Raw genomic sequence first — 16464 nt, forward strand, 5'->3', positions numbered from 1 at the left:
CTAACCCTAACCCTCCCTTTCACACACTGGAAAGATGAGGCTTCAGATCATACCTCAAGCCAGCAGGGTACCCCAACTTCGGATTCATGTCCCTCTGGTCACCCTAGGACCTTGGTTTCTCCTCTAACCTGGTTGCAACTGCTTCTCTGACCTGGCCTGTCCCACCTCACTGGAGCCAAGGGAAAGAGACCATTGATCTATAGGGTTTTTGCGTACAGCTCAGCAGGCTGTACACTGCACAAAGACACTCAGCCAACGGGGCAAGTACGAGCTGAAATTCAGCCTTAGGCTCTGCTTGCTAAGGTGTTTGTTGTGCTCTGGGGCTGGGTTCCCCTGAGGATGAGGTGCCTTTTTCAGATTTGCCTAAAGCCATGTTTGGGCTGGCTGTGACCCTGGGTGTCTGTTATTTCTCCTTGCAGGGTAAGATGGGAAATGCTCTTCCTTCCTGAAGGAACAGGGCTTGGGAGGGAGCCGTTAACCAGGCTGGAGGCCTTCCCCAGCCTCAGCTCCTCAGGTGCCAGACAACTCAGGGTCCCCTGTAGCTGCTTCTCCGGACCAATGGGAGGGGTGAGGTGATGTCAGCACCCACTCTTGGCTGTCGGATTTCACCAGATTTCAGTGGCCTGCTTGGGGCTCGAGGATCACCCCTCTTTCTCAGTCTTCAGCTTCTCACCATGGGGGAGCAGCTCTCCAGCCAGCAAGAAGCACTTTGGTGGCCTGGGATGGGTCCCCTTTCTCTAACCTTCCTGGCCCTGGAATCCTGATGGTTCTAAGCCCTCCTCCCACTTTTGAGGTCCTGAGCCAACAAATCTTACAGAAGAAGATAAAATAATAGAATTTTTTAATAAATTTTTTTTTTCCCCAAACAACTTCTGTTGATCTTCACCACACAGGGGCCACGGTGGAGAGGAAAGTTCTCTCCAGGCACCCTAAAAAGTGTCCTGGGTAGACTTAGGAGAAAAGTATTCCTCCAGTGTCGGGAGGTTGAGGGGGGCTAGGATAAGCAGGGGCCTAGGGTTAGCCTGGCCCCAACTGAGGCATCCCTCCAAAGGGCTCCAGGGTGGGGCTCCCCTCCAGGGAGCTTCCAAAGGCTCTGCTGGTGGATGATGCTCTGCAGACAAAAGCCCCCTCTCGAGTCCACGGTGGGCACTGGGAGAAGGGGTCAGCGGCTGCCTGGGGTGCCCCATCCCAGGCTTGGGGAGGGAAAGAGTTAATGGCCGGACTTGGGGAGAACAGGGCTCAGCCACCCGAGGCGACCCCGTCCTCAGCCAGCAGCCCAGGAGGCAGGAAGAGGCTGCCGGTCTGTCCCTGGGGAGGGGACAGGAAGGCCGGGGCGGGACGGGGTAGGGGGGCGGGTGGCCCGAGCCCGCAGCTGGGGGCGGGGTCTCAGCACCGCAGTCAGAGGTGGTGGGGCGCCAGGAGCAGGAGGCAAAGCAGAGGGGTGGGCAGCCCGGCCGACAGCGCCGGGCCGCGGGAGTCCGGGGGCGCCTGGCAGGCGGCGCCCGGGCACGTCTGCTCCCCCCGCTGGTCCTCGCCCCCGTAGCCCCCCCAGTAGTCGTCCTCCGTGGGCGCGTCCCCGCCCTGGCGCCCTCGCGGGTCTTCGGCGGGCAGGTCTCGGTAGAGGGTGGAGGGGTCGGCGGGCGGCGCCCCGGCCTCGGCCACGCCGTACAGGTGGTTGGAAGAGCTGTTGCCGCGCGCGCGGCTGCCGGGCCGCGTGGGCGCCGCGGGCGGGCACGCCTGGAAGTCGGACTCGCGGAGGGCGCGCAGGTCGCGGCCCTGGCGCTCCGGGGGGGTGGCGCAGGTCACGTCGGAGCTGGACACGCGCGCGCGCTGGAACCAGGCCCAGAGCGGCCGCGCGCGGCAGTCGCACGCCCAGGGGTTGGCGTTGAGCCGCAGGAACTCGAGCGCAGGCAGGTCGGCCAGCGCCTCGCCGGGCAGCGAAGCCAGGCTGTTGTTGAATAGGTAGAGGATGGTGAGGCGGCTGAGGCCGCGGAAGGCCGCGCGGTGCACGCCCTGCAGCCGGTTGCCGTGCAGCAGCAGCCGGTCCAGGCTGCCCAGGCCGCGGAACACGTGCTCCGTGAGCAGCCGCAGGCGGTTCCCGTGCAGGAAGAGGTGGCTCAGGTTGGCCAGGTCCGCGAACAGGTCATCCTGGGGTGGGGGCGGGGGGGGGGGAGAAGAAGAGAGCGGTCCTCAGAGGCAGGTGGGGAGGAGGGGAAGGAGGAGGAGCGTTGTGCTAGAACGGAAAGGGTTTGATGGTTTGATTTGGAGACTTCTGGGTTCGAATCCTGCCTCCCCTAACCTATTAAGAAGTTAATGTGGGGAAAACAATATCGTTGAGGCCAGTAGGTCTTAAATGCTAGTGCTCTGAATCCCCTGCAGAGCCCTGCGTGCCCCCACTCCCCGAGTTTCTAATTCAGCAGGTCTGGGGTGCGGCTGCAGGATCTGTTCCCAGGTGGTGCTGATGCTGCTGGTCAGAGGACCACACCTGGAGAATGAGCACCCCCGCTTTGCTTAAGCATGCAGGCTGGGCGCCCAGACTTCCTGACTTCAAATCCTGGATCTATCAAGTACTGACTGTGCCACTCTGGGCAAGGCTCAGTATCTCTGACTCCGTTTCTTCACCTGTAAGATGTGGAGATTAAATGAAGCAACATCTATTAAGTTACTTAGAACAAGATTTCCATGAGGTAGGCATTCGGTGGGTTGGCCACTGTTAACTTGGCCAAGCCAGTAATCTCTCTTAGCCTGTTTCCTCATCTATAAAATGGGGATGAGTGTACATCCTCCTGCGTTGGTGCTGAGGATTAAGGAAGACAATCCACACAAAGAGCAGATGGGTGAAGTGCTGGGCCCAGTGCCTGGCACATTGGGATTCGGTCCAGTGAAGCCCACAGGCTCAGGAGTGAGAGCCCGGGGCTTCAGATTCAGCTTGCCCTCTTCCCAGCTGTGTTATTTTGGGCAAGTTATTCAGCCTCATCCAGTCTCAGTTTCTTTAGGATGGATAGCTCAGCGGGCTGAGGGAGGGTTAGGTGAGATCATGCTGGAAGGATACGGCACCTGGTGGGCACATAGACCACCATCAATAAATAGTGGTTGTTACGACAGTAGGATCTCAGTTACAGTTAGGTCCATCCCTATTCCTCTAACAGAGGAGCTCCCTGGGGCTCAAAAGTTCTGCTGTTCTACTTCAATAGGATATTAGACGGGCCAGGTGTCAGCTCCACACCCCCAGAGGCAGCAGAGAGGGGAAGGAAGGCTGTTGTCTGATGCCCTGCATCACCGGCCCCCTTAGAGGGCTGTCCCACCTGGCTGCCTGGGGCTGGGGAGTCCCAGAATCAGGCCTTGTTAGTGCTGGAAGGATTTTGAATGGTGATTCAGAATTAATGGGGGTTCAGGAATAGGTAGGTATAGGTTTGCTTCTTCGCGGGGGGTAGCAGGCTGGGAGCTGCGTTCTGCATTTTTAACCAGCTCACCAGCTTGGTGGTGGTTAGCCAGACTTGGGAGTTAGTGCTTCCGGGCCCACTGGCCCAGCCCCACTTTTTATGGAGGAGAGCACTGAGACCCAGAGAGACCAAGGGCTTGCCAGAGAGGGGCCCAGAGCCCCAGTACGAGGTCTCCCCTCTGTGCAGGACATCACTGTGGTCAGCAGGCCCAGAAAGTCTGGTTCTCAGGGATGAGAGCATCCGCTGTGTTGAAGCCTGTTTACCCCTGGGTCCTGTTTCCGGGCTGTTTCCCACCCTTTCCTGGCTGGGGGATGATCCCGCCCTTCCCACCCAGGAGCCTGGGTCTCAGGTGGGGGGAGGGCGTTGACTCCCAGCCCACACCCACAGCCTCCACCTTCCTGTGCTCCTGTGTTTTCTCGCCCCCTCCCATCTGCCTTCCGCCCTCTCCGCTACAGGAACTGAGCCTGCCAAGAACCCTCCGCTTGGCCACATTGAGATCCGTCCCCTCAACCTTCTTGGCTGTCTCTGACACCAGCGTTCTCTGCCCCCTGCTGCCACCACCCCATGCCCAGCTCAGTGGGTTCTCTGCACGCCTGTGGCCTCAGCCTGTCCCAGCTTCGCCTGGTGCCCTTGTCCGTCTCTTCCCGGCCCCCAGGGAGTGCATTCTGAAACCCCTCCACTCAGACACCTAGTTAGGGTTTCCCTTTTTTATGGAGTGTCAGCCGTGGGGGGATACACCCGGAGATACCTGGTCAGGATCAGTATGGGGTGGGGGTGGAAGCAAAGGTCATCGGCACTCTGGGGACTTCCAGAGGTCAGGAAGGGAAGACCAAAGGTTCAGACGCCCCAGAAATTCAGGCACCTTTGATCCACAGCCCCAATTTGGGGGCTACAGAATCCTTTGATCTCAACCTCTTCTTCTTCCCCCTTTTCCCTCTTGCAAATGTCCTGGCCCTGCCCTCGCTGAGCCTCTGTCTGGGGGTCCATACCCCTCCCTTCATCCAAGCTGTTGCCAAATCCCACAGCCACTTCCTGGGCTGCAGCTCTCAAATCTGGGCCTTCCTCTCTCCCTGTTAAAACGTTCTCTGTGCATTAATAAGCTCTTGACTTTCACAGCCCTCGCCCTCCCCACCCTGCGCCCCCTCCCTCTGGGCTGAGAGCGGCTGCTAAAGTCATCCACTTCCATTTCGAAAACCACATTTCCCTCACCTCCCCGCAGGTCGGTTCACAGCTCTCCGCATCCATTTGGAATCTCAACGCAGCATCCCTGCCCGCCCCCCCCCGCCCCCCCCCCGCCCCGCCGGCCCCACAGCATCCAGCACCCTGCTCTTCAGCTTGCCTCCTTCCACCCTTCCCACTCCAGTCTCTGGCATTTAGCTGCCGGGCTGTGTGACCTTGGGCAGTTCCACAAACCTCTCTGAGCTTCAGGTTTCTTCATCTATGAAACAAGGGACATGAGACAGTTGATGATTAAGATCCAACCTCATCTGATATTTATGAGTAAGTGAGTCCTGGAGTGTACCTCATTCATTCAACAAAGCTGTATTGAGTGTCTGCTCCGTGCCAGGCACCCCCACTCACAGTGCTCACCAATCTCTGCCAGGTGTCACCGTCATTGTCTGCGTCAGCCCGCACTGGGTGCCAAGCTCTGTGCTACCCAGATCCCATGTAGTAACTGAATCATCACAGCCCCACGAGGCAGATAATATTATTACATCCCTTCCGGAGAATAGGAGAGGAAGGCCCCCAGAAGGCAAGTGACTTGCCTAGGGTCCAACAGCTATATGTGGTGAAACGTGGGCATGAACTCTGGAGTCAGGCAGGCCGGGGCCCGGTTCTAGGCTGTGCTCCTAAATGGTCGGGTGACCTTGGACTGGTGCCTGGACTTCACCGAGGCTCAGTGCCCCCAGCTGTGGAGGAAATGATGCTTACTCTGAACGACACGTTGTGCTGAGCCCTTTGCAAGTAGCATCTCCTTTAATCCTCACAACAAGGCTCTGAGGCGCAGGTCATTTCCTCCGCTTTACAGATGGATCCATGGAGGCTCAGAGTGGTGAAGAAACTTGCCCAGAGCCACACAGCAAGCCAGAGGTGGGCCTGGGATTCACACCCAGGTCTGCCTGAGTGCGAAGACTGCCCTTATATACCATGCAGGCTGTCATGATTGAAGGAGAGAGCCGGTGTTTCTATCCTCTGGTTCTACTCAAGTAGGAAATAAGCTCCCGGAGAGCAGGGACGCTGTTTTTGCTCACTCTTGAATCCCTGGCACCCAGAACACCGCCTGACCCGTAGTAGGTGCTCCATAAATACCCACTGATGAACGAACGCCCCCTGGTACAGTGCCTGGCCTACAGCAGACAGTCCTTGAGAAACTCCGCCCCACCCCACCTCCACCTTCACCTTCCTCTTCCTGAAAAGCTGTGGCCCCTCGCCCCCCTCCAAAGCTCCCCTCTCGGGAGCTCCATCTTTGGTCACACCTGCATCCTGTGGCTCTCACCCCAGCCACACGTTTCCTCACCTGCCTGTATCATCTCCTGGCCTGGTTCTGCCAGGCCAGCCCCAGGCAGAGGCTGGCTCGCTCTTTCTTCTCTACGAAGGGGCCAGGTGCGGAGATGCTCCCTCCCTGTGATGCCCCGCACCATTCACACCATGGGGTGCAGGTCAAGCACTTCCCGTTTCAGAAGGACACCCCCACCCCCCACGCCCTGCACCCAGTCAAGGCCCCCCTTTGCCCAGCCCTTTCCTGAGCCCAGGTGCTGGCTGCCATTCGTGGCCTGAGAGACAAAGGGTCAGGTCATCATGACATGATTTATTCTGCCCTGAACTACGTGCTTTATATTCACAAACTCACTGGCTTTTTATAGCCATTCTTTGTGGAAGGTCTTATTTTTATTTTTCCCATTTTATGGATAAGGAAACTGGGGTTCAGAATGGGGAGGCAACTTGCCTCCAGTAAAGTCGGAAAACAGCAGAGCAGGGATTCAGACTCAGGCTCCCTGGCCCCAGATTCGTCATTCTGAACAACTAATTGTATCGATAAGGAGCTCAGGGTGTCAGCGGGAGTCGTTGTGCAACTACCAGGAACGATACGATCATGATAGCGCCCGTATGGAGGGTGGCTCTGGGCTAAATTTTAAACCTTACAGAGCTTCTTAGATAAATGTCAGGTACTACCATGATTGCCATTTTATAGATGAGGAAATGAAGATGGAGAGGTTGAGTCATTTGTCCAAAGCCATACAGTAGCCAGGATTTGAACCTCGGTCTGGCAGGCTCCAAAGAGTGTGCTTTCAAAGACCAGCCCACACTGCTGTCCTTCCTGACCCCTGCCCCTGGATGGAGCCTGGGGAAGAGGTCTGAGGGACAGAAATTCCTGAAATGTCATCAGACCCCGAAGGCTCCAGTACCATGCTCTTCCTGGTCGTATGGCCCCAGGAACTTCTGTTCCTTGTCCCTACTGCCCCTAACTGTCCCCTACTACCAGGCTGTTGTGAAGGTGAGACACGCAAGCCCCCAATCACATGGACAGTGGTTTAAGAGCGTTGATGTGTAGAGGCCTTCTATCTGCAAAGTCTTTGGGGTCCTGGGCCTCCGCTTCCTTATCTGTAAGGAGACAACCTCCAAAAGGGCGGTAGACGTGAGACGAGGTGGCTGAATATGCTTTGTAAACCCTGAGGTGCTAGGCAAATTTAGGAAGCAAAGGAAAGGGAGGGAGTATTCTGGGACCCACTCGTGGCCTCAGTATCATCCATGAAGATGACCCAAATCGCCAGGATCAGGTCCAAGATGGGCCATTTCACCAAGGCCAATGTTAAATGAGGCTTGTTTCTCTTTTTAAAATAGTATTTTAACAAGCATTTATATAGTGCTTACCGTATGCCAAGCACTATTCTAAGTGCTTTACAAATTATTCATGCCCTGAACGCTTATAAAATCCCTAGGAGATGGGGGGCTGTTGCTGCCCCCATTTTACAGATGGAAACACTGTGGCTCAGGAAGGTTAAAATTTGTCACACGCCTGTAAATGATACCAGAGTCGATGCCTGTATAGTCCTTAGCACAGTGCCAGGCACACAGTGTGCCTCCTAAGTGGTAGTGGGTGCTACTGTTACCATTATTTAGGCAGTAATAATGGCCATGACAGAATTTTCCAGCAGACTATGCGTTTTTCTTGTCTCTCTCCCCGACTAGAATGCTATCTCTGAAGGTAGGGAGCTTTGTCTGTTTCCTTCACGACTGTCTCCTCAGCAGCTAGCACACAGTGGGTGCTCGATACATTTGTCAGGCTATTACCACCTGTGTCATCATCACTGTCAATATCAGCACTGACCTGATGTGCAAATGAGCACATTGGTGAGACCAGGCAGGCACCTGACCGCAGATGGGGAGGAGCAAGTGCCTTCCAGGCTTATGTGGGGACCGGGGCGGGGGGGTGGTGGGGGTAGAATTTGGAGGTCTTTGCCCCCTTCCAACCAGAGGCTGTGTAGCCCAGGGAGGAATTTCTTCCAGAGTGGTTTGGAGGGTATGTGATTGCTTCCTGGGGAAACAGAATGGGAGGATTTGGCTGTCAAACAGTCAGCATAACAACAACAATAAACAATATTTAGATCAATGATAATAACAATAAATAGCAATTACTGTTATTCCTTCCGTTTCCAGAGCATCCATTTTCCAGCTACTTAACCGCTCTTTACCCTTTTTTTTCTTTCCCCCTTCTTCCCGTGCACAGGGATGACAGGTTTGGGGGGACCTGGAAAGGATAGGGCTCCCCCTTGTCCCAATACCCAGTGAGCTGGAGAGAGGCGGAACCTTCCATGGGGCATAATTACAGGGGCTCTGCCCTCTTGTTCCTCCTCCCCGAGAGGCGGGAGAGTGTAGGGGTGGGTGAGAAAAGCAGCCGCTAAGGCCTTCGGGCTGGGTGCCTGGGGCAAGGCAGACTCCCCCGAAGGCAAACAAGGGGGAAAGGAGGGATCACGGAAAGAGAAACGTCCATACACCCAGACAGACATGGGGGAGTGTGTGTGGAGTGGGCGTGTGAAGGGAGACAGACAGAAGAGGCACAAGAAGACAGACGGGGGAGGCAAGCTAGTGAAAGAGGCAGAGAGGGACGGAAAGGGATAGACAGACAGACAGACAGGCAGAGGGAGACAGATGGGGGGTTGGAGGGTTAGGGAGCGAGGCCGCGAGGGACCCAAACGGGCATAGGCAGGGAGCTATCGAGAGAGAAGATAAAGAAGAGCCCCTGGCGAGAGTGAGAGGGACAGAAACTTAGGAAAGGGGCGGGGAACTAGAGAAGCTTTGGCAGGAAGGGGGTCCTCCTGTGCCCCCCCCCCCCCGGGCCAGAGGAGACGGAGAGGCCCGGGGAGAAGGGGAGAAGGGAGAGCGGGGGCCGGGACTGCGTGCGCATGCGCCCCCGGGCGGGGCGGGCTCACCTGGAGGTGGAGCAGGCTGTTCTCCTGGAGGTAGAGGTACTGCAGGCTGACCAGGCCGCGGAAGATGTTGCCGGGCAGGCTGCTGAGCTGGCAGCGGTACAGATGCAGGGACTGCAGCCGCTCCAGGCCCTGGAAGGTGTCGGGCTCCAGAGAGCGCAGGTGCCGGTTGTCGCCGAGGTCCAGCTCCTCCAGGGCCTGCAGGTGGCGGAAGGTGCCCGGGTAGATGGCGGAGAGGTTGTTGGAGAAGAGCCACAGGGTGAGCAGGTTGGGCCCGAAGGTGCCGGGCCTCAGCGTGCGGATGAGGTTGTTCTGCAGGAAGAGGCGCTGCGTGCTGGGCGGCAGGGACAGCGGCACCGAGGAGAAGTTGTTGGCCTGGCAGCTCACGGTGGGCGGGGACGAGTAGCAGGTGCAGAGCATGGGGCAGCTGGGGGCTGCTGGGGGCAGGGCCAGGAGCATCAGCAGGAGGCAGGCCGAGGCAGGACCTGTGGGAGAGGGAGGCCAGGCGGTTCTGGGGTCGGGGGTGGGCTGCGGCCAGGCCTGCTGGCCAGGGGCCCGCCCACCCACCCCTAAGGGCAGCGCTTCTGGGGGAGGGGTTCTGGGTGCAACCTCAGGGTCGCAAGGAGCCCTGGCCGCGCCATGTCTGCTTTTTGAGGCTTCTGGTGTATTAAAAGATAAAGAAATGCCAAGAGGACACGGTGGAAAGCGAGGTTGAAAGCTGTTGGGAGGAGTGGTGGCCTTTTTTCATTGGTCTTCACTGTGGTAGGTTTGCCCTTGTAACTGTCAGGGCTTCTCCAGCTCGGGGTGGTAGGTCTGACGGCTCTTGGTTGTAGGGGGCAGTCCTATACGATGTCTTATTTAGCATGTTTAGCAGCATCCCTGTCCTCTGCCCACTAGATGCCAGCAACACCTGCCCCCTGGTTATGATAACCAAAATGTCTCCAGACATTGCCAGATGTCCCCTGGGGGGCGAATCGCCCCCATTTGAGAATGGCTGGAACTAAATTGAGAACCTTCGTGAATCTGAGGTTCGTGCAAAACGGCCCTCGGGCTGCCCCGGGGTCTGGCCTTGCTAAGCCCAACGGTGCCTGCAGCCCCCTCCCTCACCTTCCAGCAGCTTTCACCTTAGAAGAACGGGGGCCTGTCCAAGCTGGAAGGGCCCTGAGGGACCAGGGGGTCAGTGCATTTCTAACTGGGGCCAGCAGCCACCTGCAACAGAATCAGCCAGGTGGTCCCGGAAAGCAGGCAGAATCAGAATTCCTGGGGCGACAGCCTGGGAATCTGCATTTTATACCACAGGCTCCCCTCATTCCAAGTCACTTAAAAATAATATATATATTTTTCCAAGTAACTTCTGAATGGCGGAAATCGTTCTGCCTTCTTATGATAGGGATGGAGAAGCAGGCCCAGGGAGGCCCGAGTGCCTGGGGCTGAAGAGTTGTGTCTAGGCCCCCCTGTATCCCTGTGCTATAGTAGGGGGTGCAGGACCCCCTCATCCATCCCTGTCCCCTGGCCTTCTTGCCCTCACTGTAGCTGATAAGCTTCCGGGCTGGATCTAGCTTGACCTCTGCCCTTTGTCCTGACTTCCAGATGAGTCCTGGGATTTTCTCCTGGCAAGTCGGCCTGGGGAAAGGGAGGCCTACACCCCACAAACCGGGCAGTGACTTCCTGGGCACACATTGACCGAGAACCTTCTGCTTCAAGGAGTGTGGGCAGAGGGGAGGAAGACAGGCCCTTGGACCCAGGACCTGAGATCCTGGGGCTCTGTGGGTTCCAGAGACTCCAGGGGAAGGACGGAGTGTCTGTGGCTCTTAAGTGGTGCCTTGCGCTCCAGAGGTTGCTGTGAGTGTGTGTGTGTGTGTGTGTGTGTGTGTGTGTGTGTGTGTGATCCTAGGTCCAGGTGTGAGCTGAGTGCTCACTGCTTGCACTGCTTGCTGTGCTGCTGAGCCTGGTGTGTGCCCCTGGCACCGGCAGGTCCGAGTGTGGCACGGACGGCACGGATGCTCTGCTGTACCTCCTGCCCAGGTTGGGGGGGGAGGGGGCGGGTGGGGGGGGACACGCCCTGCCGGAGTGTGTGGTGTTCCCGCTCCTCGGCTTTGGGCCCCCCCTGGGTGCCACCAGTCCTCCGCGTGTGTGTGAGTGCGGCCCCGTGCGTGTGTAGGCTGGGTGTGATGTAATAGCTCGGTGACACAGCGGCGGCTGTTCCGTTCCTTCACACCACCTCCGCGTTTCTCGGCCCTTCTCACCCCTCCCCCGTGCGGCGTTTCACGATTACTTTCTCCTCCCGAGTTTTTCAGAGCCACGTGGGGTGGAGGGGCCTGTCTCTCACCCCTCATCCGAACCAGGCCGAGGTGGAGAGCAGGAGCGCAGCAGGGCACCCTGGGTGGGTTTCGTGAGGCCTGGGGCTCGGGGCTTAGAACAGGAGATTTCAGAGCTGGAAAGGTCCTCCAGATTCATGGGGCTCAAGTTCTTGTGCTATGCAGGGGACATGGGGGCTCAGAGAGGGCAAGGAACTTGCCCAAGGTCACACAGCAAAGTGACTGGGCAAGGACCAGAAAGGATTCTCCTGATGCCTGGCCAGGACACTTCTGTTTCCAGCAGTCACCCTCTGAGCTTGCTTCCCCAAGGACTTGACACCAGAGGAAGTCAAATCCTTTTCTGATCCTTAATCCCACCCCTGAGCCACAAAGGTCACGAGAGTGTGAGCTCTGAAGGCCAGCAGCCCTCCAGCAGATTACGGAGCTCTTCGCCCCAGCCTCTAGGGCTGACTGGCACCCCAAAAGAGACAGAGGGAAGGATGTGTGATTCCAGAGCGCTCCAGAATCCCAGGGCCACTCCCTGGCCCCAGGGTCTCCTCTGGCCTGGGGGCCAAGCGTGCAGGGGCTGATTTACAACACCTTGGCTCCCTGCTTGTCCCCATCAGGAGGCTCCTCTCGTCTTTCCCCACGCCCCCTCAGGCTGGTCCCCACGCCTACCCCCCTCATGGCCCACCGCCCCTAGTCGGAGATGGTGTTCCCTGCAGGCTCTCTGAGGAGGGGCCCTGAGCTGGGGGCCCCTCTGTGACAGCCGCAGCGTAACCGTGACTCTGTTGCCATTCCTGGCCCTCTCCGCCGGGCAAAGCAGCTGTAACCCAAGGAGCCTCATCCATAATTCAGGCTGCGGCTGTCACTGGAGGCGAGGAGGAGGGGAAGGTGGGGGGCTCTGGGCTTCTTGGCCCCTAGGCCTGGCTGGAGTGCTGCTGGGCAGAGGCAGGGGGGGCTGGCAAGCCATGCCGCTCTCCCCTTCCTCCGCCCTCAGTCCCTGCCCAGCACACGCGTGCCCTTTTCCTTCCCCACCCCCTGCTTCCCACGGCTCCTCACCATCGCTCCTTCCCTCCAGGCCTTGTCTTTTCTCCCTCCCCGAGGAACACACGTCCACTCCCAGCCCCCATCTTGTGACTCCCTGGCAAAGACTAGGGCAAGATGCAAAGTGTTGGAGCTGAACCGGGGGGGGGGGTACCTCAGTGGCCATCAAGAACAAACCCCCCCTTATTTCACAGGCAGAGCCCCTGAGGGCTGGGGAGGGGAAGGACCAGTTTCGGAGGGAGTAGCTCAGGCCTCCACACCCGGATCTCTGACAGTCTGCCTCCAATATCTTTCTTGCCGCCTTCATCTCGCAGCTCACTCGTTATACAGGCTGAGGAGACCCCCTGGTGACAGCCTCCCGCACCCTCTTGGCTCACCCCATCCTCTCTCTTTCCTCCTCTTCCTTTTCTCTAAAGTCGGCAGGTGATGGCTAGAGCCACAGGGGAGCACAGAGCAGGGATGGGCAGAAGCCCTCTGTTATTAAGCACCTACTGTGTACCGGACACTGTATTTGTGCATAGAGTATAACATAGTGTAACCCTGTGGATTACTATTATTGCCCCCAACCTGCAGCTGAGCGGAGGGAGGCTCAGGCACAGAGAGCTGCCTCAGGTCATGCGGCTAGTAGAGACCGGATGGGTCCATGTCAGAAGTCTCTGACCTTTCTTTGGGAGACTTCACATCATCCACAGAAATCACACCTGAGTGTGACAGTCGCTGCCCTTGAGGTCAAGGGAGACAGAAAGTGCACCCAGGTGCACGGGGCTGGGCCAGCCATGATGCTGTTTGGGGTGAGAGCAAAGAAGGGACCCAGGCTCTCTGCAACTTTTCTCTTCTGGGCTCCAGCTTGTGGCTGCTCTAAGGGATGGCCCATTTGGGAGTCAAAAAGGAATGCCCAGTGTCCAGGAGACGTGGCTAGGATTGACCTATGGAGGGAGCAGAGAGAGGCCAGAACATGGTATCGATCCCAGAAGGCCGAGGTGCCCAGAGCCAAAAAGTATCCATTCACCGAGGGACCATCGTCAAGGACTCTGGACCATCACCCCGGAGTCCCAAGGCTCAGAAGCAAGGTTCTCACCCCAGGAACCACCTTTTAGTCCCAAGGCTCTGGTGGAAGAAGGAGCTTGGGGAGGAGGCAGATGCACTCTGGGTGGAGGCAGGTGCCAGGGTGCTAACCCAACTGGGTGGAGGGGAACCCTGGAAAAGGCGCTCCCTGAAAGGGGAGTCGAGGGCTCTGGCTCTGAAGGAAGGGCCCAGAGTCCCAGCTGAGCAGCCACAGCTCCACACCCAAGAGGCTGGGAAGGGCTGGGGCCTGGCAGGCAGATGCTGAGGGGGCAGGGGCTGAGGAGGTGGGAGCGCCGAGCAGAATGGAGGTGGTGGCGATACCAGTGACGCAGGGGCCTGGGGGAGCACTGATGCGGGTGACGGAGGTTCAGAGCTGCTGCAAACAGCTTCTCACTCTGCCAGAATGTAACACCCCAAATTAAGCAGCCGCCGTGCTGGCGGTGGCAGGATCCGACGCCGGCGACGGCGACGGGGCCCAGAGATATAAATGGCAGCACGCAGCCAACCTGGGTGCCCACCCTTGGAGGCTGCCGCCCCACTCGAATGTCCTCACCCTTTCCCCCTCACAGCCGCCCCCAAGGCCCAGAGCTCAGAGCCCCCCACCCAGGGACCACTCCCTGGGAGAAGGGATGTGACAGGCAGGCGCTTTGGGAATGGAGGGCTTCCCACGTGGAAGTGGTTACCAGAAGTCTCTTTGTCTCATCCCTGGGCAGACCCCCCATCTTCCTCTTGCCCCTCCTCCTTCCTTCCCAGCTACGTCCCCATCCACATCGGCCCCCAGCCTCTCTCCCCTCTGTGGTTCCCTGGCCCCAACCAGAGCGCTCATCCTTGACCCTCTCCCCGGCTCCCGACACCCCATCTCCATCCGCCATCCGCGTCCCTCTGGTTGTTAGGCTTCCCATCTTCCCACTCCCCTTTCCTTCCCAGGCCCCAGGGTCCCAGCCCTCCTCTTTCCCATTACCCATTACCCTGCCTTCCGGATTCTGGGTTCTTCTCCCTCGCCTTCTCTGCACCCCTCTGTGAATCTGGTCTCCCCTCTCCTTCTCTCTTCCTCCGGCCTCACCTGGGTCCCATTTCCCTCCATGCTTTTCCCGTCTAACCTTTATTCCTCCTCTCTCTCCCTCCCCTAACCACTTTCTCCATCAGCGACTGCTTCTCGCGGTCTCCCTCTCTCTGACCCCTTCCCCACCCCACCCCCAGTCCGGTCCACACCCTAGTCTGTCACTCAGTCCGTGGAACTATCCCCTTTCTAGCGCCCTCCGTCTGTCTTCCTAGGCAGGGCCATTTGGATTTCCCTCTGAGACTCCTATCCACCCAGACAGCCCCCTACCCACACCCCCTGTCTTCCCGGGTGACTGGAAAGTGCTGAGGCACGGGGCACGAGGAGTTGCTGAGTCGGCGCTTCCCCAGCCGGCCAGAGTCCTCAGCGTCCCCCGGAGCAGGTGGAGCCCGGGCCGGGTCCGCCTGCCCCAGCGTCCCCCCTCGGTCACGAGCTACCCGCACCTCCCAGCAGGCTCCGAGCCGGGTGCGCTCCTCCAGTCGGCAGCCCTGGGCGCGGGGGCGGGGCTCCGGGCTAAGCTCTCCCCCCTCCCCAGGCAACCCCCACCCCCACAGCGGCCCCACCCTCACGCCCTGGGGGGAGGGGGGCACCCCGGCTCCCCTCCCCTGGTTGCCCTCTGCCCACCGGCGAGCTGGGGTCCCTACCTTGCAGCAGGCGCCCGAGCCCGGGCAGCATCTTGTCTCGACGCTCGGGGGAGGGGGCGGCGGGGGGAGGGCGCTCCCTCTCGCTCCCTGAGCCCGCCGGACGGACGGCGGGGACTCCGCGGGGCTCCGGGAGGGCCCGGGAGTCCCCGGGCTGTGTGGCCCGGCCGCGGCGCTCTACCCTGCGCCCCCCGGGCTGCGGGCCTCGGGAGGAGCCATCGGCCCCGACGGGACGGGGCGGGGCGCGACGGGGCTGGGAGGGCTGGAGCTGGCCGTCGACGCCCGGTGCCGGCGCCCCCCAGCAGCGCAGGCAGCGCGCGAGTCCGTCAGTCCGTGGGTCCGTGCGCCCCGGCTGCTCGCCGAGGGAGAGTGGGGACGGCGAGGATGCTCTTGCCAACCACCCCCACTCCTTCCCGCACTCGCTGGCTCCTCCCTCGCTTCCTAGCTAGCCGACTTAACCCTCTCCTGGCCACTAGGAGGCGGGAGCGGCTTTCTAGCCCCCTCCATCCCGGCCCCCTCCCCTCCTTGGGGAACCCGGAGGACGGTGTTCGATCGCCTTCGCAGAGCCACGTTTCGAGAGAAATCCTTTCCGGGGGGGGGGGGGGGGGGGCGGGGCGGTGCAGTAGTGTGAGGGATCCCGTGGACTTGGCCAGTTCCCCCTCCCAACTTTCCCGGGCTCCTGGGTCACCTCCCCCTCCTGCTGCGTCCCTGGCGCCAAGGTCCAGGCCTCTGCGGTTTCTCTCCTCTAGATTCTACCTTCCCCTCGGTTCCCAGACCCCAAGCCCAGAGTGTGCGCGACTATAAGAATAGCATATGCAAGAGGTTGCGTGTGCAAGATTGAGTGCCTATGAACGTGCACGCGCGCACAAGGACACTTGTGCAGGTGTGACTCTAAGAGTGCTTGCGCGCGACCTTTTAAACGGGCCCGCGGAAGGGGGAGGGCACGTGAGTGTGCGAATGGGTAAGCCGCTGAGTGCCCACCAGCGTGCGCGTCTGCACTGGTGGGAACCGGGAGGTGTTCGGGAGTTTGGCGCGAGTGAGCTTGGGATGGGTGGCAAGGGTGTGTGCCCCTTAATGCATTGGTGAGCGGGTGCAAGTTTGGGTGCGCGCGCGAGTGTGTGCATTTTTATGTGTATGTGTGATGTGTCCTAAAGGGACTATCTCATCTCCCGCGTGGGGAGGAGACCATTGATTTCACTCGAGCTTCTTCTTCCTCTAAAAGAGGGGTGCATTCTGCTCTCGTCGGGGTCCCTCCCGCCTCTCGCGGTCGCGTGCGAGGCGGTACCATCCGATCCGTGACCTAAGCGTCTCCTTACAAAGGCGGCGGTGACGATGACCCCGGCCGAGACCCAGCCCAGCGCGCGGAGCTTCCTGCCCTCCGGAGCCGCCGCGGCTCCGGACAGGCGCGAGGCGCCGCGGAAGGCGCTTCGGGAACGGTGGCCTTGGGGCACCCGCGGGGTTGGAGCTGCGGGAGCGGCGCGT

General features: G+C 59.5%; 1 protein-coding gene across 1 annotated transcript; it reads right to left on the bottom strand.

The window, feature by feature from the left end:
- Positions 1-824: 824 nt before the first annotated feature.
- RTN4RL2 (reticulon 4 receptor like 2) lies at positions 825-15334 on the bottom strand. The gene is made up of 3 exons (XM_025878205.2): positions 14986-15334; positions 8876-9357; positions 825-2148 (listed from the first exon to the last, which is right to left on the bottom strand). The coding sequence occupies exons 1-3, from the start codon at positions 15014-15016 to the stop codon at positions 1399-1401; spliced, it is 1263 nt and encodes a 420-aa protein (XP_025733990.1). The 5' UTR covers positions 15017-15334; the 3' UTR covers positions 825-1398.
- Between the last annotated feature and the right edge of the window lie 1130 nt (positions 15335-16464).

Source organism: Callorhinus ursinus, unplaced genomic scaffold (assembly GCF_003265705.2).
Source record: "Callorhinus ursinus isolate GAN/ISIS: 27379988/994484 unplaced genomic scaffold, GSC_fseal_2.0 scaffold21, whole genome shotgun sequence".
Taxonomy (NCBI): Eukaryota; Metazoa; Chordata; class Mammalia; order Carnivora; family Otariidae; genus Callorhinus; species Callorhinus ursinus.